Source organism: Pseudorca crassidens, chromosome 16 (assembly GCF_039906515.1).
Source record: "Pseudorca crassidens isolate mPseCra1 chromosome 16, mPseCra1.hap1, whole genome shotgun sequence".
In the NCBI taxonomy this organism is placed as follows: Eukaryota; Metazoa; Chordata; class Mammalia; order Artiodactyla; family Delphinidae; genus Pseudorca; species Pseudorca crassidens.
The window spans coordinates 25146163-25169713 of record NC_090311.1 but is presented as its reverse complement, the minus strand read 5'-3'; the positions used below and the strand labels follow the sequence as shown (position 1 = coordinate 25169713).

The 23551-nt window shown below is 56.9% G+C and overlaps 1 protein-coding gene across 10 annotated transcripts in view; it reads right to left on the bottom strand.

The window, feature by feature from the left end:
* The window catches only part of SH3PXD2A (SH3 and PX domains 2A), a 247292-nt gene that overhangs the window by 104320 nt on the left and 119421 nt on the right, over window positions 1-23551 (bottom strand). For all 10 annotated transcript variants that reach the window (XR_010935765.1, XR_010935767.1, XR_010935766.1 and 7 more), the window contains exon 5: window positions 16286-16377. Coding sequence is in view for 3 of the 10 variants with exons in the window: in XM_067709493.1 (XP_067565594.1) it covers window positions 16286-16377 (92 nt within the window). In the remaining 7 variants the exon portion in view is untranslated. The remainder of the gene's footprint in view (window positions 1-16285; window positions 16378-23551) is intronic.

Here is a 23551-nt window from a genome sequence, read left to right as displayed (position 1 = left end):
GCAGCAGACCTGGAGGGGGGGGCAGCAGACCTACCCTCGAAAGGTGGATATTTAGAAAGAGCAGGGGCGGGAAGGAGAGTTGGGATGGAAGGGATGATGTGAGTAAAGGTGCAGGGGAGGAAGGAATGCGGGATGGGGTGTGTGTGTGTGTGTGTGCGTGTGTGTGAGATGCCTCCAGGAGACTGTATGCCTGGGAGGACAGGACATGCAGCTGGGGCTGGACTGCAAGCAAAGGAAAATGGCTCAGATTTTAGAAGGAGAAACCCAGTGGCGATGGTTGTAACTAAAGATTTTCCCCTGGAAAGTGGCAACACCAGCCCTGTGACTGAGAATCAGGTTCCCACCTGGTTCTGGTTCTGGTTCAGGGTGCAGGATGGGGACTTGTTTCAGGAGACAGTAGAGTGCTTTGCTCCCCAAGCTACAGTGGCCCTGTCTGCAGAGGTGTGTCTCACCTGTGTGTGTGTGTGTGTGTGTGTGTGTGTGTGTGTGTGTGTGGCAGACACCAGGGTCCTACTGCTGAGTAGACCTCCGGCTTGCTTCTTGGCGGTGGGCCCGACACTCCCCAGCCCTGGCCTAATTTTGAGCTGGGGTTGGAAAGTTGGGAGCTTGGGCCAATGGCTTCCTGCTTCCCACGGAGGCCCAGGAGCCCGTCCAAGGCCCAGCTGTGCTTGTTCCTACTTCAGCCTCTGTGGGAAAGTGTGCTCAGACCATGGCCCCAAGCTTCTCCCAGGCGCCTAGCCCACTTGCACTGCCTGGGAGGTCCTGGGCTCTTGGAGCTTGTGTGATCGCCTGTGACAGCGAGAGAACCGTCTCCCAGATTTTCCCAAACTCTACACCACAAATGCGTAAACACTGAGCACCCAGAAACGCCAGGCCCCTTGGCACCTGCTTTACGTTGTTTCTGACGCAGGTGCCTTAGGCCCATTTTACAGATGAGGCTTAGACAGGTTAAGTAACTTGCCTGGTGCCACACAGCCAGCAATGAGAAAGCAAGGCTGCAAACTCAGGGTTATCTGTGCTTATGGCCACCACACGCACCCTCCCGCCCTCTCTAGTGTCTCACGACATTCTAAGGCCTGGGGAGGGGCACCTTGTCCAGAAAGCCCACTGATTTTGACCTCCAGTGGCACTGAGTGTCCCAGTTTGGCCCCCAGCACCTAGTAGTGCCCTACCTGGAGCTGCCCAATAGAATTCTCTGTGATCATCGGCGGAAATGGCCTCTATCTGCACCGTCCAGTGTGGTGGCCACCAGCCACTGTGGCTGTCAAGTACTTAAGAGATGACTAGTGCGACCCAAGACCCCCACCAGGGACTGAACCTGGCTCCCTGAGCAGCACGTGAGAGACAGGGTCTAAGGGGGGTCCTCAAAGACTGAGCCACCCAGCGTGGGGTTCACGAGACCTGGGGGATGGCAGTCCTCTCTGTGCCTCAGTTTCCTTGACCGAAATAATCAGGGCATTAGACCGGGCCCCATGTGACTTTTGCAAAGAGGCTTCCAGCTCCAGGCCCCAGGTAGGCCTGCGTCCTACCTGCTGCAGGAGGGGCAGCCTGGGAGCCCTGGGTAACAGCTTCCTGCCCCAGCCCTCCTCCAAGCAGCCTTCCTGTCAGCACTGGACCTGTTCTCTCTCCTCTGGGTCAGCCTGGCTCCAACTACAGCAAAGTCACTGTTTACCAGGACACCCATTACAGATCCCAGCGGGCCAGCCCTGGGCCACTGCCTTCAGCCTCCGCCATGTAACGACGTCACCAAGAAGTTCCCAGAGGCCCTGGAGCAGGCGTGAGCCCTTGGACCCCAGAGCATGGTGGGAACTGGGGGCGGGGGCATGGAGGGAGTGGGGCAGGCCACCGTACCCTGACTGTGCCCTCCTTTTCCAAAGCTGGGGGGGACTGAGGCATGCTACTGTTATTGCTACTGCTATTGTTATTATCACTAATATCATAACTGACAAGAATGGAGTATTTTTTCAAGCATTTACATTATGCTGGGGACCAAACTAAGCCCTTGACACGTATTAGCTCATTTTATCCTCATAACATTCCTACGTAGTAAGTTCTCTTATTTTCCCCATTTTACAGAGGAGCAATAGAGGATCAGAGAGGGCATGTCACTTGCCCAAAGTAACACAGCATGTGAGCCCAAACTGCCTTAGTCTAGCGCTCAAATCATTTACCATCTTGTGGCTGATAAGGACACCTGTAAAGTTCAGACAGATAAGCTAAATTAGGAATAGGTGGGGAAGAGGAAGCTAAAACAAAGGCAAAGACTCAGGGCCAGAAATACCCAAAGGACACCGAGTTCTAGACACTTCCTTTTCACAGCATCAGCTCTGGTGTGAGCACAGCTGCGGGGAATAGGAAGCCTGGCTGTGACACGTGGCAAGTGTCCACGACCACCTGTGCTTAGAGGCACCGTGGCTTCTGGTTCTAACGGCCCCTCGTCCAGAGCGCCGAGGCCGACGCGTCTCCTGGCTGCTTCTTGGAGGCTCTGCAGCGGAAGTGACCCTTCATGGGTCTGCAGCCCGAGGACGGCCTGGCTTTGTCTGGGGCAGGTTTACAGTCTCCAGAGAGGCTGTCTCTCCCAGGGGAGTTTTCATAAATTCTGGGGACAGTGACACTGGGTTGATGCTGTCCTGGGCTCTGCCTCCCTCTGACTTTCTCTCCTTCCCTTCCTTCAGCTCCTAGCCCAGTGCTGACCCCCAACACCCCCAAACCGGGCCTGCCACGGCACCCTGGCTTTTCCTTCGTAGCTCTTACTATTGCGTCTTTGCTGCTTCCTCCTCTCCACTGTAGGCTCCGTGAGGCCGGAACTATGATGTCTCCCCAGGCCTCGCAGAGGGCTGGGCACCACTGGTGTTTGCTGAGTGAGTGCACGAAAGCCCTGACTCCTGGCAACCAGGCCCAGGGCTGCCAGGTGGTTCCAAGGGGCTGGCCAGAACGGCGGTATAATCCTGAGCTGTCCCCCAGGCAGCCCTTCCCTCCTTTCCCCCCCAGTAAAGCCCAGTGGAAATGCCACTTCCTCCAGGAAGTCTTCCCTGATCATTATAGATGGGTCAGCAAGTGCGGGTGCTAATTTGTGTAAAATATGAGAAGGCTCGAGCAGTCTCGATGGGCAGAGTCCACCCTCATGACTCGGTGCATTCCCTGTCCATGTGAGGATGGCCTGGGTCTCCTGTGCTCCATCCTCTGTCTGGGACATCACCCTGGCAAGTGTGTCTCTCTGCTCCCCCAGCTGGACCACAGTGCCTTACTGCCTCCTTTGCCCGTGTCCCCTGTGGGCCCAAGTCTGAGAACAAGGGCACGTGTGTGCTCAGGAGGTGTTGACTATGTGCCGGGCACAGAGAGATGTGCTGCGTATATATTACTGCAATTCTCTTGACCACTCCAAAAAGAAGGTGCTATCATTATCCCCATTTTTCAGATGGGGAAATCGAGGCACAAAATGCTTAAGTTGGTAGCCCAGTGGCAGAGCTCAGATTTAAAGTGGGTGTCAGCTGACTCCTAAGCCTGTGCTGAGAACCATCACCATCTTTTCAGGCTCTCGGCCTTCTAGCCTTCTCATGCCCCACCCCCCAAAACCCCCGCCCCTGTCCTGATGCCCCTGCTTGGAAGCCTCCGTCTGTCCAGGCCTATCCCTCCCTATCTGTCTCTGAACCCTCCGTCAGCATCCAAGTCCAGGTGGAGGCCTGGCTCCCCCAGGCTGCCTTCCCTGCCCACCTCCGGCCCCCAGGGGTCTGGCTCCCTCTCCAAAGCCCCCCTGCCCTCCTGGTCTGAGCATCTCCACCGGGCCTGCTTGACCATCTCATACTCCATGACTGACCCTGGTGCGCTGGCCGGGCCCGCCCTCCCAGGAAGAGGACCGCAGGGGACAGGCCCCTCCACGCAGGCCCTCCTCAGGGCTTTAGCCAGAGCGGCCCTCAGGCCTTGAACAGACTCAACCACAGTTGTCTCCATTCTGCTTACAGAAACTCAGTGCTTAGTGACAAAAGGCCTGCAGTCCCGGAGCCCCAGGCGGCGGAGGGGTAGTGCTGGCCCACCTTCCCTGCAGCTGCCAGCTCTTTCCTCTGATCCCCTGCAGCACCACCAGGGGCTCCTCTGTCCTTGACAAGCACCTATTACGTGCCAGGCCCTGCCATCACAGCACTGAGTAAGACAGGACCCACCCCTGCCCGGAGGAGGACAACACAGAACCGGATAAAGCCAATTGATAAACTGGGTTAAGAGCTGTGAAGAAAGGAATCAGAGTGCTGAAGTGGAGAAAGAAAGGGAGGGCCCTCAGGTGAGGCAGCCCTCTGGCTGGGAGCTCTTCGCAGGCTCCCCCCAGGTTCCTTGGGAGATGCGCCCTGGTCAGCCCCGGTCGCCCCCCGGGTAGCTGGTTGATAACCAGGCACCACTTCCGGCTGCCTTGCCTCCCGCACCTTCCCTCGCTCCCTCACTGGTATCTTCTCCCCAGTAAGCCACCTGAGCTCAGTCCTCTCCCCCACATCTGCTTCTGGAGGATTCCGAAACAAGACGCCATCTCTCCCTGTCCCTGGCGTGAAGTGGCCCCCACCTGCCCACCAAGATCCTCCTGGTCACAGCCCTGCACAGCGAGGCCGCCACCCAGACATGCCGGGTGGCGGCCAACGTGGGGTAACCGTGTCCTCTGGCTCCCGAGGCGCCCGCCTGCGGCGTCGCAGGGCTCTGTGGGCCTCATGGGTGCCCCCTCCTGCTTGGGGTGGGAGCCGGGGCTCTCCCGGCTATTAGCCTTGAGTTCTTCGGCTTGGCAGGCGCAGGCTTCTCTAATCAGGAGCCTGCCTCTGTCTAATTGAATCAGACATGACCACAGCCCAGCTCCCACTTCCCCAGCCATTCAGAGCAGCCAGCAGCCGGCCCTTCCCCCCGGTCCCTCAGCCAGGCCCCCATTCAAGTCTCCATAAGGGCCTCCAGGTGCCCTTCTCCGCACCAGCACTCGGGATGCTCTGGAAATCAGCTGAGAGAGTTTCTGTGTGCTGGGAAGAGCGCTGGGCTCTGAGTCAAAAAACCTGGTGCAAATCCAGTTTCTCTGGGTGACCTCAGGCAAATCACCTTCCTCCTCTGGGCTGCAGAACCTGACAGTGCAATGTGGCGGATGGGCTGGAGGGTGTCTGGGGAATGCTGGGCTCTGCAGGCTGGGACTGCGTGCATGCAGCCAGGCTGGGAGAGGCTGTTTGATGGCTCCAGAAACTGCAAACCCCTGTAGCTGCGAGCTGAGCCGTGAGTGTTCTGTGGGCCTTGGGTAGCCAGGCCTCTGGCTTCTTCTCCAGCACGTTAGCCCCTCAACAATAGCGCTAGTGGTAATAGGTCCCATTTATTCTGAGCTCGTGCCATGCAGCGTCTAAACACTTGCGAGCTTTATTGAGGAGCAGGACAGGTAAGACCCAGGCTCTCCCTCTGGACTGCCTGGGTTCTAGCCATCTCTGCCACGTAGCAGCTTTGCCAGTCACGTGACCCCTCTGTTTCTTAGTGGCACAATCTGTAAACTGGGGAAAATAACTGTACCCACCTCACGGATGGATGCCAAAATTAAATGAGCTAAAACACGATCATTGTTTTCTGCTAAACCTCTGGGCTGCCTGGAACGTGCCCTGGTAGAAAGTTGGGCATCTTGTGGCTTGGCCCCTAGATCTGTTGCCTGCGCCCACTGGCCTTCCGAGTGGCAGAGCCCACTGTGTATGTACTTCCTGGGGGTGGGGATGGAGTTTAAGGTGGGCACCCAGTGGGCCACTAGAATCAATAGGCAGGGAAGGTGCCCACTGAAATGGGTACCCTTGCCCCTCTGCCCTGGGCCCCCACTCAGCGGCCAGTCCACCTCAGAGCTGCACCAAGAAGGCCAGGCGGGCCTCACCCCTGGGCTGTTGAGCAGTTTGTGCAAGGGCCAAAGCAGCTGCAACTACGGGAAGGTCTAGAAATCAGAGCAGGACACGGGTGGGGGAAGAACTCAGTCCCCAGGAACACGGATTTCCTCTTCCCAGACAGGAGAAGAGGGAAGGGATGCTAGTGGGGCTCCTAAACCCTGGAGCCTGGGAAGGATTAAAGACCGTCCTCTGGGATCTTTTCAAGGTGATGGAAATTTTCTAAGATTGGATTGTGGATGGTTTCGCAACTCTGTAAATTTACTAATAATCGCTGGATTAACTGTATACTTAAAATGAGGGAATTCCTTATGTAAATTATACCCCCATCAGGCTGTTTGGAAAACAAAATCTCCCTCCTGTCCTAAGCACTGGGGCAGGCCTCGCCCAAATGGCCTCCGGTAGCCTCAGGCTGTGTGTCCTGGGTTGGGGGGCGGGGGTTCACATTGATTTCGGATTGCCCAGGTGACAAGTGGGCCACGTGTTAGAGAGGCTCGGTCTGGGGGTGGAGTCACAGCTGCGCCCAAGGCCAAAGTCAGGTCTCAGTTTGGTAGGGGGGAAGGGAGACCGGCTTTTTTGGGTGCTCTCTGAACCAGCCTCACTGTGTCCGTCCTGAAAGGCGAGCTGGGCAGCCCCCTTCTCGGAGGTCTGATCCCACAGCAGGAGGCCCTCAGTGAACACGGGCTGGACTGGCCCTGGTGCGTGCACCTTCTCACCTGGAGAAAAGCCTGGAGTCCCCAGATGTGGAAGGTGCCCTCAACTTCACCTTCGGCTGCTTCCTACTGTGTGACCAGGGCAGCCATGCGGTGCTGATTCTCTTCAGCCCTATGGTCAGATGGAAGGTCCCACCTTGCAAACTGAAGCAAGTTCCCCTGGCCGTGGCCCCTGTGCTGCTCTTCCTTACACACCCCTGTGTCGTCAGGGGGGTGCACACCTGGAGTTGGGAAGGGTTTGGATCCAGCCTCTGACACTTACTAGCTGAGAGGTAACTCAACCAACCTGAGCCTGAGATTTCTCATCTGCAGAAAGGAGGCATGAACCTCACGGGATTATATGGATGGTTAAACAAGATAGATCATGCTCAAGTGTCCAGCACAGTTTCAGCCTGGTCTGCAACCGCCTGCCAGAATGCCGGCTGGTGTAATATCCAATGTTGCCACAAGGGGGAGCCAAACACACACGGATCCCATGAACTAAGGGGCCTGAACTGACTGGTGCCTACCCTCCAATCTACATTAAGGCCCAATTTACCAGGGCCTGTGAAGGTGGGGAAGGGTCACGTGATCTCCAGAACGCTGGCGTCTTTCACATCCGACTTGCTGTGAATGTCCTCCCTGCTCACAGCCCTCGGCCCCCACTCCTGACCCTGCCTGTTACATGCTTGGACCAAAGACCCCCAAATTCTGTCCCCTCACCTGATGCCAAAGTGTGGAAGGGGTTAACGACTGTCCCACATCACCAGCTGGACACTGGATGCCCCAGGCCCATCTCCTCTGGCCCAGCTCAAGCCAACCCTCTCGCTCTCCAGGCAGACAGACTTTCTTTCAACTCCTTGAAACTGCCCCAGTCCTGGCTCCTGTACTCCGCCGCTTCCCACAGCAGCGGGCCAGGCCCTGTCTGTGCCATTTCCCCCCTCAGACCACGAGCTCCCCAGGAGGCAGGGCTGAGCCTCGCCCACTTCTGTGGCCCTGTGCCTCACACCAGGAAGATGATGAAAAATGCTTGAGTGGACCAATGCTTCCCGCCCGATGCCACCAGAGGAAGACCGGTCTGCAGGGCTGAAGACCTGGGTCTGAGGCTGAGCTCCGCCACGGACTCCCTGTGGAGGGGCAGCTAGCCAGGGGACTGGTTACAACGCAGCGGCAGTAATTACAAGGCAGCGGAACGAAGACTCCCCTCAAACAGGCCCTAGTAGCGGAGCAGGCCTCCGGGGCTCTGTCGGGGGCGCACTCCCCCAGCTGGAGCCTCCAAAGGATGTCACTGCCCTGGGAGCAAGGGAGTGGGCACGTGGGGCCTCGGGCACCTGCACACCAGGACCATCCTCCCGGGGCTGAAGTTTCAGGGAGACACAGAAAGCACAAGCCTGAGAAAATAACTGGGACCCCCCCCCCCCCCCCGCCGCAAGTACCAGGATACCCTTCCCCACCCTGCCGCCTCCTTTCCATCCCGGCTTTGAGAGCTGAAAGTCCTGTGCCAGGACTGAACACAGAGGAACCCTCCCAACCTGGATGTGGCCTGCACACGCCCTTGCTCTGGGCCTCCCGCCGGCTTGCCCACCCAGCACAACAGCTGGGCCCGCGGAAGTCCCCGTTCCCTGGAGCTGACGCCCTTTTCAGGTGGGCTGGACACAGCTTCCCGTGGCCCCCTTCCTCTCACCTGCCCACCCAGGTTACAGGGGGCCGTGGCGGGGGGTTGGGCAAGGGCTTCTGTGCTGTTCCAGCCCCCAGCCTCCAGTGGATCCACAGTCCCTGGGTCCCGCTGGCTCTCTCACCCATCAGCATAAAGAGGCTATTGGCGCCACTGCCAGTGGCAGAGGGGCTGGAAGGACAGTACGCCCCGTGTCCCTCCCCAGACGGGTGGTGGTGAGGCCTGCCGGGTGCAGACAGCCGTCCCACTGACGAGGGTCGGACCAAGACTCAGCAAAGCAGGAAGCGGGTGGGTGGGCTGCCCACTCCAATTCCCAAGCCACCTGTCCCTTGGGGAGTGCCAGGAACAGGGATGCCTCAGAGGTCCTGAGAGCCAGTGGGGCGCCTGGTGTTGGAGGGGGCAGCTTCAACCCCCAGTCGGCACCAACCCTGGCGAGCCATCCCGGAGAGGAGAGGGGCTCAGGAAAGGACAGCCCAGCTCGTCTTCAGCTTGGCCCGATTCCATTCCCCTAGTCTTTTCTGAGTGGCCACTGTGCACCCAGGAGAGGAAAGGGGGAGAAGAGAAAGTTCCCGTTTACTGAGCATCTGTGCTGGCCAGGCAGCCTCGAGGCACTTACAGGCATCAGTGTCCTTGAACCTCACAACTATCCTGCCAAGAGGCTACTGTTGGCCTTTTACAGAGATTTCAGTGGGGAAGTGACTCATTCAAGGCCACAAGCAGAGCCGGGTGTTCTGACTGTTGTCTCTGGAGTGAGTTTAATTCAATTCACAATTTCCACCTAGTAGTGGTAGCCTTGAGCCCTGAGTTTGTCAGCCTACCCGGTCCCTGGCACATAGCAGATGCGCCATGAACACCTGCTGGGTGAAGGCCGAAGCAGAGATGCTCTCCAGGGCTCTTCCCAGGACCTTCTGTTTGCTGCCCAGAGAAGCAGAAGGGAGGGAAGAAGAGAGTAACCTGCCTCAGCGCCTACTAAGTGCTCCACACACAGCCTCTACTTCATTCTCCTCGGCGCCGGGCAGGTAGGTGTGACTTACGGAGAAGGTCACGCTGCTGTCAGCGGAAGCCTGGATGCTGAGATCCAGAGTCAGGCTCCCGAGCAGGCCTGACCTGGAGTTTGGCCAGGATCGAGGCTGTGGGAGCTCCTGGAGGAGGCTCCCCAAATTCTCGGGGCTATGCTGGCTGCACGGCCGCGCCCACGCCCCATCTTCTTGCTGGGTCCCGCGGCAGGGCTGGCAACGTCTCCTCTGTCCTCCTGGACTCTGCTTTCCCCCACGGAGGGCAGCCCCAGCCTCCACTCCTTCAGAAGCAATGGGAAGGGAGGCTGGGAGATCTTGCAAAGAGCACCTGTTCTGGGGGCTCTGCCCTCATGCCACCCCAGCCCCAGAACAGCTGCCTGTCCTCTGCCCGGGCCTCCATCTCTGGAAGCCTCGCTCAGCTCCCTCCGCATCGGCCGCTGGGCCACCTTCACGAGGCCCAGGCCCAGATCCAAAGCTGGCTGTCCGCCTGGATCAGGTAGGACAGCCTCCCTCTCTCGCTGGCCTGCCCGGGCATGGACACGGCGGTGGCAGGGGTGTGGACCCCGGGCCAGATGGAAGCTGGCCATTGGGACAGGCTGGGGCAGGGATGGATGGTCCCTCTGAACATTGGGCCATTGTTCTAGGCCACAACAGAGGGTGGCTCTGTGGCCCTGGGGCTGAGGAACAAAAACCTGTTTAGCAAGGCCCTGTTCCTCCCGTGCAATTTTGAGAATTTAACTAGGATCTGGCTGGCTTCAGCGGGAAGAAATGGGCCAAGGGGACAGGACCAGGCCTAGAGCCGAGAGGGGCGGCAGCGAGTGGAGACCCTCAGTGGCTATGTGAGCCCACTCTGCGCTGCAGTTGTGTGTGTGGGCCCTGCTGGCCGCGAGCTCCCAGGCTGCTGAGCGGTGGGAGGTGATGGAGGGGGCACCCCCGCCAGCCCTGGCCTCTGTTTTTCCCCTCTGCGACATGGGGGCCAAATGCGTGTGTGCCCACCTGCCCACGGGCTCGGGCCGAGCGCAGAGGGCCACCAACGTCAGGCGGCAAAAGGAGGCTGCCGTGCCCACGAGTGGCAGAGCTGTTGCAGTGTGGGGGTCTCTTGCCGCAGTTCCCCCCGCCCAGGACCGCCACGAGGACGGCAGCAAGCCTGGCCTTGGGCAGTGCTGACTGCGTGCCGGGTCTGTTCCGAGTCGTCCACGCACCATCCTCCCAACAGCCCTTGGCGGCAGGCACTATCGTTATTCACACTCTACAGATACGGAAACCGAGGCACAGAGGGGCCAGGGAGCCCAGACCACCTAACTCCAGAGGGGTCGAGGGTGCTGTTCACTCTGAAACCATGACAGCGGGCAGGGCAATTTTTAATCTTGTTAAACAGCCCCAACCTGGGTTCACTCAATGCTTATCAGGCCAGGCCCTGGGGGGCCAGCGATGTGGGCCCCTGTGGTGGGGAGAGACCGTAAACAGCGTGGTTGGTACCATGGCCAGGGCTACGGGCTCTGGTGCCAGGCCCTGGGGGGCCAGCGATGCGGGCCCCCGTGTTGGGGAGAGACCGTAAACAGCATGGTTGGTACCACGGCCAGGGCTACGGACTCTGGAAAGACTTGCTGGGAAGCCTGAGGGCTGAGTAGGACTCGGGCCGGGGTGGGTGGGCAGAGGGGACAGGAGCGCTCCAGGTGGAGGAGACGGCTGGGCCTGGGCGTGGAGGCTGGCAACAGCCGGCTGCAGCCCTGTGCAGGTGCCTAAGGATGAGGGTGGCGTCCGTGGGCCAGGGGGCTGGAGAGATGAGAAGGCCGGTCTCAGGCCCTCGGGCCTCGTGGGGCTGCACCTCCCCTAACCCTTCTCTGAGGAACGTGCACCGTGCGGGGCGGTGCTGAGGACAGGGCTCCCGGAGCGCCCTTTGAGAACCTTTAGGTTCACAGTTTCAATGATGCCAATTTAAACTGGAACTAAAAGAGGCATTTGCTGGGTCACGTGGTCAACTGGCGTCCTGCCCGGCAGCCTGAGCTCCCATTTCCATCACTCTCATCACCGGGGAATCAGAGCTGAGGGACCGGCTGCTCGGGACCTCCTTGTGGAAGCCAGGCCAGGGGACGCCTGCCTCCCTGGTCCAGTGGTCCAGGATGTGGGTCTCAAGCGCTCAAACACGGGTAAGCCAGCGAGAGCTGGGCCAGCAGGTGTGGCCCCAGGACCGGGTGGGTCACGTGCATAGCCCAGGGGGTCACCTTGGGTGCTGCAGGGGTGCTGGGTGTGGCCTGCACGAGGCCAGGCCCATCTGCTTGTCAGAGTTGACGCTCAGGACTGCCCGGGACTCGTCCTGCGCTGAATCCCATTGAGTTCCAGGGATGTGTCCTTATCCCCCTCCTTCCGGATCTGGTGATCAGGGCTCTGTCCACCCCAAGCCAGCCTCACGGCTGCCCCAGAATCCACACAGGAGGGGCTAGGATGCGTCATCCCCAGCTCCTCTTGGCCGCCCCTTGCCAGCTGGGTGACCTCCAGGGAGCCACTTCACCTCTGCGAACGGTCACATCACAGCCTACCGCCTGTGGGGGACTAACAGAAAGCCTGAAGGACGTTACTCGTCCATCCGGCAAATCTCCTGAGTGCCTGCTCTGGGCACTGGGATTACGGTGTGATCAGAACACGTACGGGTTCCTGCTCTCCCAGGCTGACAATAACATTAGGGAGGGAACAGGTCACATGGGAGGTGGTGATAAGTTCCGCGGAGGAAGATGAAGCCAGGACGGGGAGAGCCAGTGCCGGGGATTTTAAACAGGGAGGCTGGCCAGGCATAGGCAGCTACTTGAGTCAGGGCTGCGAGGAGGTGAGGGGCCAGGCTGGGGCTCTCCTGGGCAGGGGGCGAAGTGTTCCAGGCGGAGGGAAGAGCCAGTGCGAAGCCCTCGAGGCAGAACGTGGCTGGAAGGTGTGAGAAGTGGCTGGAGCAGAGCCAGGAGGGAGAGGCAGGAGGTACCGCCAGGGGCGACAGGAGGGGCAGGCGGAAGGGCCTCGACTCTGAGCCACAAGGGAGGCACGGAGGATTTTGAGCAGAGGAGGGACATGATCTGACCTATATTTTTAAAAGATTATTCCTTCCCCTGTGTTGAAAAGGGACCGTAGCGGGCGAGGGCAGAGGCAGGGAGACCAGCCAGGCCAGAATCCAGGGGTGAGACGAGGCTCGGCCCCCTGGGGTAGTAGCAGGGAGGTGGCGAGCTGCGGGCAGGGTCTGGGTATATGCCGAAGGTGGCGCGCACAGGATGTGCTGACGAGCTGCGTGGAGGGGTGTGAAGGAAAGAGGTGAATCTAGAATAATGCCAGCGTTTGGGGCCTGAGCCAGGGGCCCCAGGAGAGCTCAGCGCTGCTCCCACACAGCAGCAGTACCCGTCGGCCAGTAGTTCAAGGAGGGGAGGGCGGGGCCCTCGAGCAACCTTCCTGGGGCGGCCATCTGAGGAGGCGAAACCACCAAGGCTGCAGTGCCAGGCTCACCAAACGTCTCTGTAAAGAACATCCTTTCTGTGCAGGGACGGTGGCCTAGCGCAGCCACTAGCAGCCCAGAGGTGGGCCCCCCCCTCCACCCACGGAAGCCAGCGAGCAGCCTGGGATCAAAGCCGAGGGGCCGGGCCTGTTGCAGGCCTTGTCTTCCCTGCAAGACGGAAAGGGCCACGGTCCCCCCACCCCAGCCCCCGTGAGCGCTCAGAGGTCCCGCAGCAGCACACTTGAAAGAGGCCAGGGTTATCTACAAAATTCCAGTTAAATCCACAGGCTTTGATAATTTGATAAGCCACTCCACAGTCGCCCCAGAGTCAAAATAACGCTGTTCCTCGATCCTGTGTTTATGTCTCAGGATGGAGGGGGGAGGTGTGCTGGCCTGGGACGGAGCCCTGAGAGGGAGCGGCTGCAGGCACTGGGCTGACAGAGGGTCAGCCCGTCAGCCCAGGTCACCCATGGGTCTGGGCTCTATGGCGAGCACACTCTGCATAGAACACAGGTCTCTCTTGGCAGGCTCTGGAGGCTGAGAGGGGCCAGGGCGGAGAAGCCCTTTGGAACCGTGTGGCCACAGCCGACCCCACCTCCTGAGCCTCAGGCCCGTCTCATGCTGGAGGGGTTCCTATTCTCAGGCCATCTCTTGCCAGATGAGATGTGAACTGGCCCAGGTGTGCAGTACCACCTCAAGAAAGAGGCAGATGACCCCCGCGGCCACGGTGACTCAGAGACTAAATGCTTTGTGACTCCTCCCTGCAAAAGCCAGGCTGTGATCTGCAGGGTTGGAGCACGCACAGGGCCACATTCCATTCCATTCCACAACCTCCCACGAACAACACTGCTGTGCGCTTCCAAGGGGCCCACAGCACCAGCCGGGTTATCTCAGTGCACACGTCGTCTCCGTAAGCCCTCCGGACCGCTCCAGGAGTCCTGCATTCTCTCTTTTCAGGCATGGGGACACAGAAAGGCAGAGAGGCTGGGCACATGATCAGAGATCACAGAGCCTCGAGTGGTGGGCCTGGACCCCAGAGCCTGCCCCGCAAAGCCATGCCTGCTGCCTCACCAACACACAACTGTCTCCCCGAGCCTGGTTTCCACCTTCCTCGAGGGCCTTCCAGGGACGGGCAAGAGGCTAACCTACGGCTACTGGTGCTCAGGTCAACAGGTGAAATAGGACCAACTTATTTAGCTGCCTGGCGGGGAGTGGGTTCAGAGGTATGACCCAAAGGCAGGGTCAGTTGATTTTGTGGCGATGCACCTGCTATTTCACCCACCAGCAGCAATTCTTCTCCCCTCCTCTGGGCACATGATCACGTGTGACTCCAACGACAACCCGCCTGGGGAGGGGCATCTCCTCTCTCCCCGTGGAAGAAAGGAGAACAAGAGGCTCTGAGAGGCCATCACAGCTGGGGAGCGGCAGGGCCAGGTGGACCCGGTACACTGCTGCCGGTCTCAAGAGCCTTCTTCTGCCTTGGGAGAGTGAGGAAGGCGGGGGCGGGAACACAGAGGAAGGGGTACAGAGAGGATGCACTGAGAGGTGTCAGGACCACAGTCCTGGTCCCCTGATTCCTCCCCAAACCAGGGAGGGTGGGCAGGAGATGTGGAAAGAGTACCGGCCTCTGGAACCAGAAAAATCTGGGTTCAAGTCCTGGCTCCAGCTGTGAACCTGTTTCCTCATCTGTAACATGGGGACAAGAACATGTAACTCCCGGTGCAAACCTCTCTCACAAGCCTGACGCGTAGTAGGTACAGAGAGAGCGATGTTTTTCCTGCTGGTGAGAACACACATTTGTATCTCATTTTGTTGTTTACAAAGCTCTTGCCCCGCCCACGTGTCATCTAAGTTTCCAAGACAATCCTTGGAGGTAGCGAGATCACGGATTAATCACTCTTCCCTTTTTTACAGATGAGAAAGAGAAGGGGAAGGTACCTGAGTGTAGCCAGTCGTGTGCCCAGTAAGCAGCGGAGTCGGAGTCGGGGTGCGAGCTCAACACCACACCTCCCACACCCTGTGGCTTTCAATTGCTCCCCACTGTGAACCACCCTGTGATGAGTTTCTGACGGTTCACAGCATTTGCTTGTTTCTTAACCCTTTGGTAGCCAGTAAGGGAGATGGCTTTGGTTGGGCCAGGTGAGCCTCTGAGCTGAGTAATGCTTTCCTCCCCCAGAGGGCCTAGGCCACTTTAGGCTCTTAGTCTTACCGCATGGGTGAAAAGAGAAGGGCTCCTTTAGGCAGGACCGCCACGTGTGGGTGTGCAGACTGTGTACTCTACTACCTCTATGGGCGCCGTTCACAGAGAGTTCACCGTTCACAACGGCGCCCCTGGAGCTGTGCGACAACCCTTGTCTGTAGGCTTTCTGCTCCCCATCACCAGATGGCCTCCTGCCTCTCCCCACCCGCCCCAGACAATTCCTCTGTACTATTCTTTCCCTTCCTCCTGTAGTACCCGCCCCATCTGCCTCCCTCTTGTCCACTCTGGTACTTTAAGATTTCAGGGGAACAGACGTATGCAGTGAGGTAATCAATGTGCACCCCCTTCAGTCCTCTCCCCCAACCCTCTCCCCTACTCGCCCCTCTTCCCTGGCTGCCTTCTTCTGCTCATCAGCCCCTGGATTTTTCTCTCCATTGAGAAGCTACTCTGGGGAGTGTGGGTGAGGGTAGTGTTCTGAGCAAGAGAAGGTAGCCATGAGGATGGAGTTTGGGCATGTGTGTGAGAGACCAGCAAGACCGGGCAGGTCGTCTTGACCACCAGGCCCAGAGTACCCTGCTTCCAGAGAGGAAAAAAGACATGCTTGGTGCCCCATTTCTCCCCAACATGGAAAGTCAGCCAGCCCTGGGTTCAAGTCTCATGAGTTCAAGATTTGGGTTCATTCAAGTCACATGCCTGTCGCATACCCAACCAGCTGCATGACTTCGGGAAAATTCACCTAACTTCATGCCCCTCAGTTTTCTCCTCTGTAAACCGGGCTACATTAGTCTATTGGATTGGGCTGGCCAAAAAGTTCATTCGGGTTTTTCTGTAAGATGTTATGGAAAAACCCAAACGAACTTTTTTGGCCAGCCCAGTAAAATGCTACAGGTAAAAGCCATTTAGTAAACGCTCTGTGCACACTCATAGTTGTTTTTGATGATGATTATAAGATCTGTTGCAGCAGCCCAGCACCACTGGGTTAGTCAGCAGGTGAGGTTCACCTGGGCAGCGCGTGCCCTCCTAGTTCTGTGTTTCAGCTGGGAGCTTGGTAGCGTCAACGATTAAGAGCAATGACCGCTAACCCTGGGCATCTGAACCGCATGACCATTATATTTTCTGTTATCTCATCTGCTCCTGACCATAACCTGTGAACTATAAAGAGTTTTCAGGAAAACCTGCTCCCCAGATGCAAAGATACCCTCCCTTGCCAGCTCTGGGGTCAAGAGAAATGAGGAACAAGCCTTGGCAACAGGAGTCTGGGGAAGATGGTCCGCCTTCCTTCGGTCCATCTTTGCTTAGCCTCGTTGGCCTTGCCAGCTCTCCCCCCAAGCACACGGGGGACGCTTCAGCTACCACTTACTCTTTCGGGGGGTTGACATCCTCCGGTCGGGCCTCAAAGAACCGAAAGACTTCATCACACTGTGAAATATGGGGTGGCAGCCGGACAAGTGCCTGTGGAAAGACAGGAAGAAAGGGCATTAGGCCTGATGAAAGTGGGAACAGGAAAACCAAAAGCAGGGCCAGCTTGGGCCAACAGTGATGGGGGAGGCGCGAGGACTGCGCCGAGGAAGACACAATCAATCAGCTACCCACCCACCCAACCAGACAACTAATCAAGGAATTAACTAATCAGCTAACTAATGAAACAACTCTCCATCTGTCCATCCACCCATCCCTCCCATCCACTAACCAACCACCCAATTAATGAACTAACCAACCAGTCAACTGATAAAATAACTTATCGGTCAACCAATCAACGTTTCAACCATCCAGCCAACAATTCAACCAACCAACTATCTAACTAGCCAGTTAACCAACTAAACAACCAGCCAAACAAGTGAAAAAAAAGGGGGAGGCCACTAAACCCTAGGCCTCAGGGCCCTCAAGAACGAATTATCCTGCATGAACCCTGACAGAATTCTCTCTTGCCCACGGAATAAGTCCAAGACCCCTAGCCTGACAATCCAAGGTCTTTTCCTCCTGGCCTCATCTCCCACCAGCCACACTCCAGCTGCACCAGATGTCCACGGTCCCTAATACCCACTGCACGGTTATTTAATGACAAGCTGATGATTCTATCAAGGGCAGCAGGGTGCTACGGCAGAGTCTGATAGGACCTGGGAAGACTGGGAAAGGAGGCGGTTTTAGGAAAGTCTCTTTGAAGCTGAGTCCTGAGGGTGGGTAAGAATAAACTGGTCAAGGTGAGGGCGGGGGCCGGACCAAGCATGGTGGTCCTAGGAGCTGAATGAGGTTGGTGTGGCCTGGGCTAGCAGGGCCTTGCTTAGGCCAAGCTGAGCTGAGCCTGGAGGAGCAGAATAAGCTGAAGGGTGTGGAAAGGCTTCTTAGAAGAGTGGGCAGGAGCTCGGCCAGAGGGGTGTGCAGGATTCAGACAGGCGGGAGGAGGTGAGCGTCCTGAGGAGGCTAACTGTGCAGTCAGGGGTGAGGGCCAGCTGTGAGCTTGCATCCAGGAGGGGTAAGCTTGCGCCGCTGGAAAGGCAGGGATGAGGGTCAGAGGTGATCAGTTTCCCGCTGTGCACCAGCACGGACTCCACACTTTGCAGCCTGGGCACCTGGACCGCTGTCTCGGCTCAGTGCAGCGTGGAGCGGTGGGGAGAGGGTTGATCCTTTAGTACAGACAGGCAGGGAAGGTCACCGTCAAAGCAGGGCTGGGGAACGGGGCCAAGGGAACGCTGGGCTAGAGCCAGGAGAAGGAAGAGGCAAACCCTGGGCTACGGAAGTGTGAGGAGGAACTGCTGATAAGGAGGCTCCGGGGCGGTGGTCAGACGGGAGCCCGTCTCGAGCCTGTGCCTCTCCAGGCCCCCTGCACCAGGGCTGCTTCAGGTGCAGTGACCCGGCCTGGCAGCTCCCCTGTGCCAACCATGCTGGGCCTCCATGAGTGTGGCCACCGGGAGCCTCACGATGGTCCTTGTGAGGGCAGATCTCATTCCCGTGTTACTGAGGAGACAGAGGGGTCAGGGAGGCCACGTGGCCTGCACACAGGTGGGAAAGACGCTGCTAGAAGGTAAGCTCCATGCGGGCAGAGACTTTAGTCTGTTCTGTTGACTGCTATGCCCCCAGACCCTAGAAGAGTGCCTGGCACTCAGTAAGTATTTGTTAAAAATGAATGAATGAATAAGAGTTTGGTGTGCAGAACCACTGTCCAGTAGTGGTGGGACATGATAATGGGGCAAAAAAAGCACATGTGGTCGTGGGTTGCATTGACAGAAGTACAGTGTTGAGGAAGGGGGCAGTGATCACTTGCTTCTCTGAGTTGCTCAGGTAACAAGTTAAGTGTGGCATTGAGCACGACGGTGCTTCCCGAAGCCAAACCCACACCTGGGCAAGATGGGACAAGACCTGACCTTAGCAGGTAAGACACACTGTGTAACTCCCTGCTGTTCCTTCCAGAGCCTGTGGCTTTCCAAGGGTCTCCAACAGATCCCATCCCCATGACCAGGAGAGAGATTAAAAAAAAAGAAAGGAAATTAACATTCAATGAGCAAATACCACGTGTCAGGCACTATCTTCGGCTCCCGGACTCTCCAACCATCCTACAAGCGTGGAGCTTTCAGTGTGTGCCCTGGTGGTACAGGCATGAGCCAGACACAGCCCCTGCCCTCACAAGTGCACATCTGATGATGCTCCGTCCAATTTTGTCCTGGACGCACCCATCATTGCTCCCATTTATGGTGGGGACGCTGGGGGGCGAAGCCACGACTAAAGTGGCAGAGTGAAGCCCTGTGCTCGACGCAGGCTGGGTGGAACGTACCCCCAGAGTGTTCAAGTTTTCATTTAACGCACATGGTATGTGCTGTTTTCTCCCCCAGGAGAGAAGGGCGGAAGGAAAGAAAAAGTGAGGAAGAAGAGAGAAAGAGAGAGACAGAGACAAAGAGATGGAGGGAGAGAAAGACAGAGAGAGAGAGAGTCACAGATGGAGGGAGAGAGAGAGGCAGAGACAAAGAGAGATTGAAAGAGAGAGAGAGAGAGAGATGGAGTGAGAGAGACAGAGACAGAGAGATAGAAGCAGAGAGAGATAGAGACAAAGAGAGAAACAGGCAGATATACAGAGAGATGGAGAGGGACAGGGAGACTGAGAGGGAGAGGGAGAGACATACAGAGAGAGACAGAGAGAAGCGGAGCTCAGGCATGTGCAGACAGCAAGGGCTGCTGGCAGGAAGCACGAGGGTGCCAGGAGGGAGCACTAATGGGCCGGGATGGGCAGGAGGCAGGAGGGAAGTGTTACCAGGGGCCCAAGCTGTGTGCAGAGTCGCTGCCAGGGTGACCTCCCTGACCAGCAGGAGGCGGGGGTCGGGGAGGGGGGGAGCGGGGCAGGCGCCCTCCCACTTAGGCGCAGAGCTGCTGGCCATCTCCCCCCGCCCGCAGCAGCAGTGAACACAGGGGCTCTTCATGCCGACAGAGACCGGCATTCCGGGGGCAGAGGACGCGTGGGCTGGAAGGGCCTCAGACAAAGAGGCCTTTTGGGCGAACCGCTGCGGCATCTTTATTTAACAGGGAGCCCCGAGGGGAGCCGCGTTGAGGGCTCGTCCTGATTTCAGGCTGACAAGAGGCTCTTGGCTCAGGGCAGCTTCCATCAGCGCTGCCGCCAGATCCAGCTCTGGCCAAAATCATTTGGCAGGAGAGCCGGGTGCTGAGCAGTCAGTCCCCACGGCCTGGGCTGGCAATGGCAGGCAGAGCCGGGGAACCCCCAAACCTAGCTATTCTTGGAGGAGCAGGTAGTGACCAACACATGGGCATCTTCAGGGCCACCACCGCCGGCTCAGGCCTAAAACTCTGCCACTGGACATTCAGGATGTATGCCATGCGGTGGTTAAGTCAGGGCCAGGCAGATGGGAGTTTGAGTCCTAGGTCTACCGTTAACAGGCTGTGTGATGCTGAATGCCTTGCTTGCCCTCTCTGAGCTCAGTACGATAGATCTCACATGGCGCCTGTCTTTTAGGAGATTCAATGAGATCATGAATATGAGGAGCCTAGCACAGCGCCTGGCACTGAGTAAACAGTAAAATTTAGTTACACTATTGTCTTCATTATCATTATCCTTTGGGTGAAAGCAGTGAGGTATACTAGAAAGAATGGGAGTCAGGAGACTTCAGTTCTACAGTAGGTCCAATTCTGCCATTATATACTTGCTCCATGACCTTGGGCAGCCACTTCACCTCTCTGGTTGTTGTTTCTTCTAGGATAAAATAGACTAGCTTCAGAATCTCAAACCGCATCTCATAGAACACCTGTTTGATGAGATAAAATCAGTTCTGTGGGCACATGTGAAACGGTGCCTTGTAGATCCCCATCTTGGTCTTGGTGGGCATCATGTTCATTAGCACAGCAAAGGCTCTGAGAAGTCCTGCAGGCAAGAAACCTACAGAGCTGTGTTCAGGCCAGTACTTATTAATAATAACGACATCCTGGGAATTTGACTCATTTAATCATCACATTAACTCTAGGAGATGAGTATGACTATGACTCCAGTTTAACAGAAGAAGAAACGAAAGCACAGAGAGGTTAAATCATTTCTCAAGGCCATACAGCTAATAAGTGGCGAGATTTTGAATGAGGTGTCTGAGTCCAGAGCCTATGCTCTGTCTGATCTGCAACTCTGTACTTCCTCCAGCATTACCCACAAGTCTCTGACTGTGGAGCTGGTTTTCCAAACAATTCCTATTGACAGCCCATGGAACACAGCTAGGCAAATCCAGGCCAGAGACATTCTGAAGTGTCTTCCAGCTCTAACAGTCAATGGCTCCACGACTGCAAACAGCACCACTATCAGTGAATTCAGTGTCCAATCTATCACCAGCCCGGTCTTTGCAAGTACAGCAGTGGCATGGGAGGGGGCCCCAGGCAGACTGTGCTCAGACCCTCTGCTTCGAAATGATCTCTCTCCACGAAGCCCACCGCGCTGGGTTATGTCTATCCCAGGACAAAAAGCAAAGTTCTGCATTTGTCAAAGCAACTGGGGGTGTCCTGCTCTTTCCACAGGATCAAACATTGTCCTATTTTTAGCAGCATCATTTTGGTTTCTAATCAATGAGAATCTTAGAGTAAAAGCCCAGCGACTCTGGGTGGGGTAGGGGGATGTGGTGGGGAGTGAATGGGCTGAGGGGGCTGAAGTCCTACCCATTTGGCCTCCACTCTCACCCCGGGGCTGCTTCTAACCTGCTCCGGACTATTCCTCTTAGATCAGCATCTAGGAAGCTGGGGGCTCACCGAACTTTTATAAATCAGAGTATGTCAAACACATGAGTTCTCTTTTTGAAGGATCTAAGAAGTGAATTCTTTTGTAATGGAAACAGTGCTCAATTCGCAATTGCAGTTTAAGGCATTTCACAAGGGAACCTAGTAATTGGGGCCTTGGGGACATGTCACCCTCCTTGGAGGTTTCCTCTGCTTGTGTGCGATCTTTGCATTGTGTCGTCAGATACTGCCTGGCCTCCCGCGTGGGACCAGGCTTCCTGCTTGTTAGTGAAGACACAAAGGTAACAGATGGGGCCTCCAGGAGCTCTTGGTCTGGAGAAGATGAACACACAGAAATTACCCTCCTATGGAGGGTAAGTGTGCAGCGTGGAGGCGTGCACGGAGTATTCTGGACAGCAGGGGTGGCAGCTTCCTCCGGGGAGGTGGAAGGCTTCTGGGAGGGGCATCGTGGGAGCCAAATACATCCCCAGGAAAGGGATTAGCACAGGCCAAGGGGTGGAAGTCTAAGGGAGTCTGGCTAGCTGGGGGTGGCTGCACTTCTGCAGACGGGGCTGCAGGGCGGAAGCTGAGGCTGAAGCAGCCCATGGAACAACCCCACAGACGGCCCGGCTCAGCCGGTCAGAGGTTCTTGTGGAGCCGATGAGGCTCCTCTGAAGGCCTTTAAGTAGAAAATGGACACAATCAGCTTTATCCCAGGCTGGAAGTGCTTTCTTCCTGGGTCTGTCTGGACCAGAGGAGATGGAGAGATTCTGCCACCTGGGTTTCCTCAGAGCACCAGACCACTCAGGAGGCCTGAACGCATCCGTCTTGGCTCTCTGCCTCAGTCTCCCCCATTAGCAACACATGTGGCCCAGGCCTGCCTTAGAATAAGGGGCATAAGAACAAAGTCACTCTCCCCATGTCTAGGACTGAGCATGCCAGGGAGCCCTGGTGCTTCTGTTTTTTTTCTTTCTTTTTTGCGGTACGCGGGCCTCTCACTGTTGTGGCCTCTCCCGTTGCGGAGCACAGGCTCCGGACGCGCAGGCTCAGCGGCCATGGCTCACGGGCCCAGCCGCTCCGCGGCATGTGGGATCCTCCCGGACCGGGGCACGAATCCGCGTCCCCTGCATCGGCAGGCAGACTCTCAACCACTGCGCCACCAGGGAAGCCCCCCTGGTGCTTCTTAAAGGAGTCTGTTTTTTTTGCAACATGAACCTTTTTCTTTATTAAGGTGAGAGACAATGATGGGCTATGGTGGAAAACTCCCATGGTGGGAGGGAGAGCGGCTGGGGCTAAGAACCTCCACGTAGTAATAGCCAAAGTTTTCGAATATGGGAAGTGGGGCTAAAAATTAATGAGTCTGGGAGATGCAGAGGGTGGGGAGGGGAGATCCTTACCCCTTCAGGGCTGACATCCTTGTTAGGCTTGGAGTCCCTCCCCCAGTCTAACTCCAGCCAACCTCTCATCCCACCTACAAAGAAAGACTTTGGTTCTGAAAGCAAGCCTCTCGTGGACAGCAGAATAATAGAAGCGGCTCGGCTTTTTGGGTAACAAAAAAATTCTAGCTGCACCCACCAGGAAATGGAGACTTGTATAAACGTTGTTACATGGCGGAGGGTACGCTGATTATTCTCAAACGCTCTTTCACACTGCCTCCTACCCCTGGATATTTATTTTATCCCATAGACAAACACTGCAAACATGTATTTCATACGCAGGAATGGGGTAGATGGAGTCATTTATGGGGTAGATTGTTTGTCCGAGCCCCTAAAGTATAGCTCACACTTGTTAGTGAGATGAAAGTCTTCAAATTGTTGAGACCACAGAACCATTAAATATTAACCGCATAACCATGTTGACCATTAAATTAATTTATGGAGTTACAGAAAAGCGTTCGGAACCCTTCTTGATAGACACTGGCCCTCAAGAGCCACATAAAACAATCACCTGGCTGGCGCTTGGTAAACTTTCCGTGACGCTCATCCAATCTGCTCCGTATATGTTTAAAATTAACACTGAGATCTGGGCTGTGAAGCTGCCATCAGGCGGCGGGACTGGCTGGCCGGCGAGGGCAGGGAGCCTGAAGTGTGGGAGGGTCCGCTGCACGGTCAGACTTTCTATATCTGAGTCCCGGCAGAGGAGCTGGCTACTCCGTGCACAAAGCCGGTTTCACAATTTTGGGTGCATTTGAATCCCCAGCAAATCCCAGACTCGGAGCCCATACCTGTCCAGCAGGTCCAAGGAAGATTCTGGCCAGCCAAGCAGAGCTGCATGGGCGGGGTCCTGGAAACAAAACTCCAGAGGTTCCAAGCAGTCCGAGGACAGGTATGGCTGGCCATGGAGTGAACTGCACGTGGCCCTGACCATGAAGTTGGCTGTGGGGGGCAGTGATGCTGAGTGAAAGGTTGGATCCTGAGTGGTACAGACTGGACTA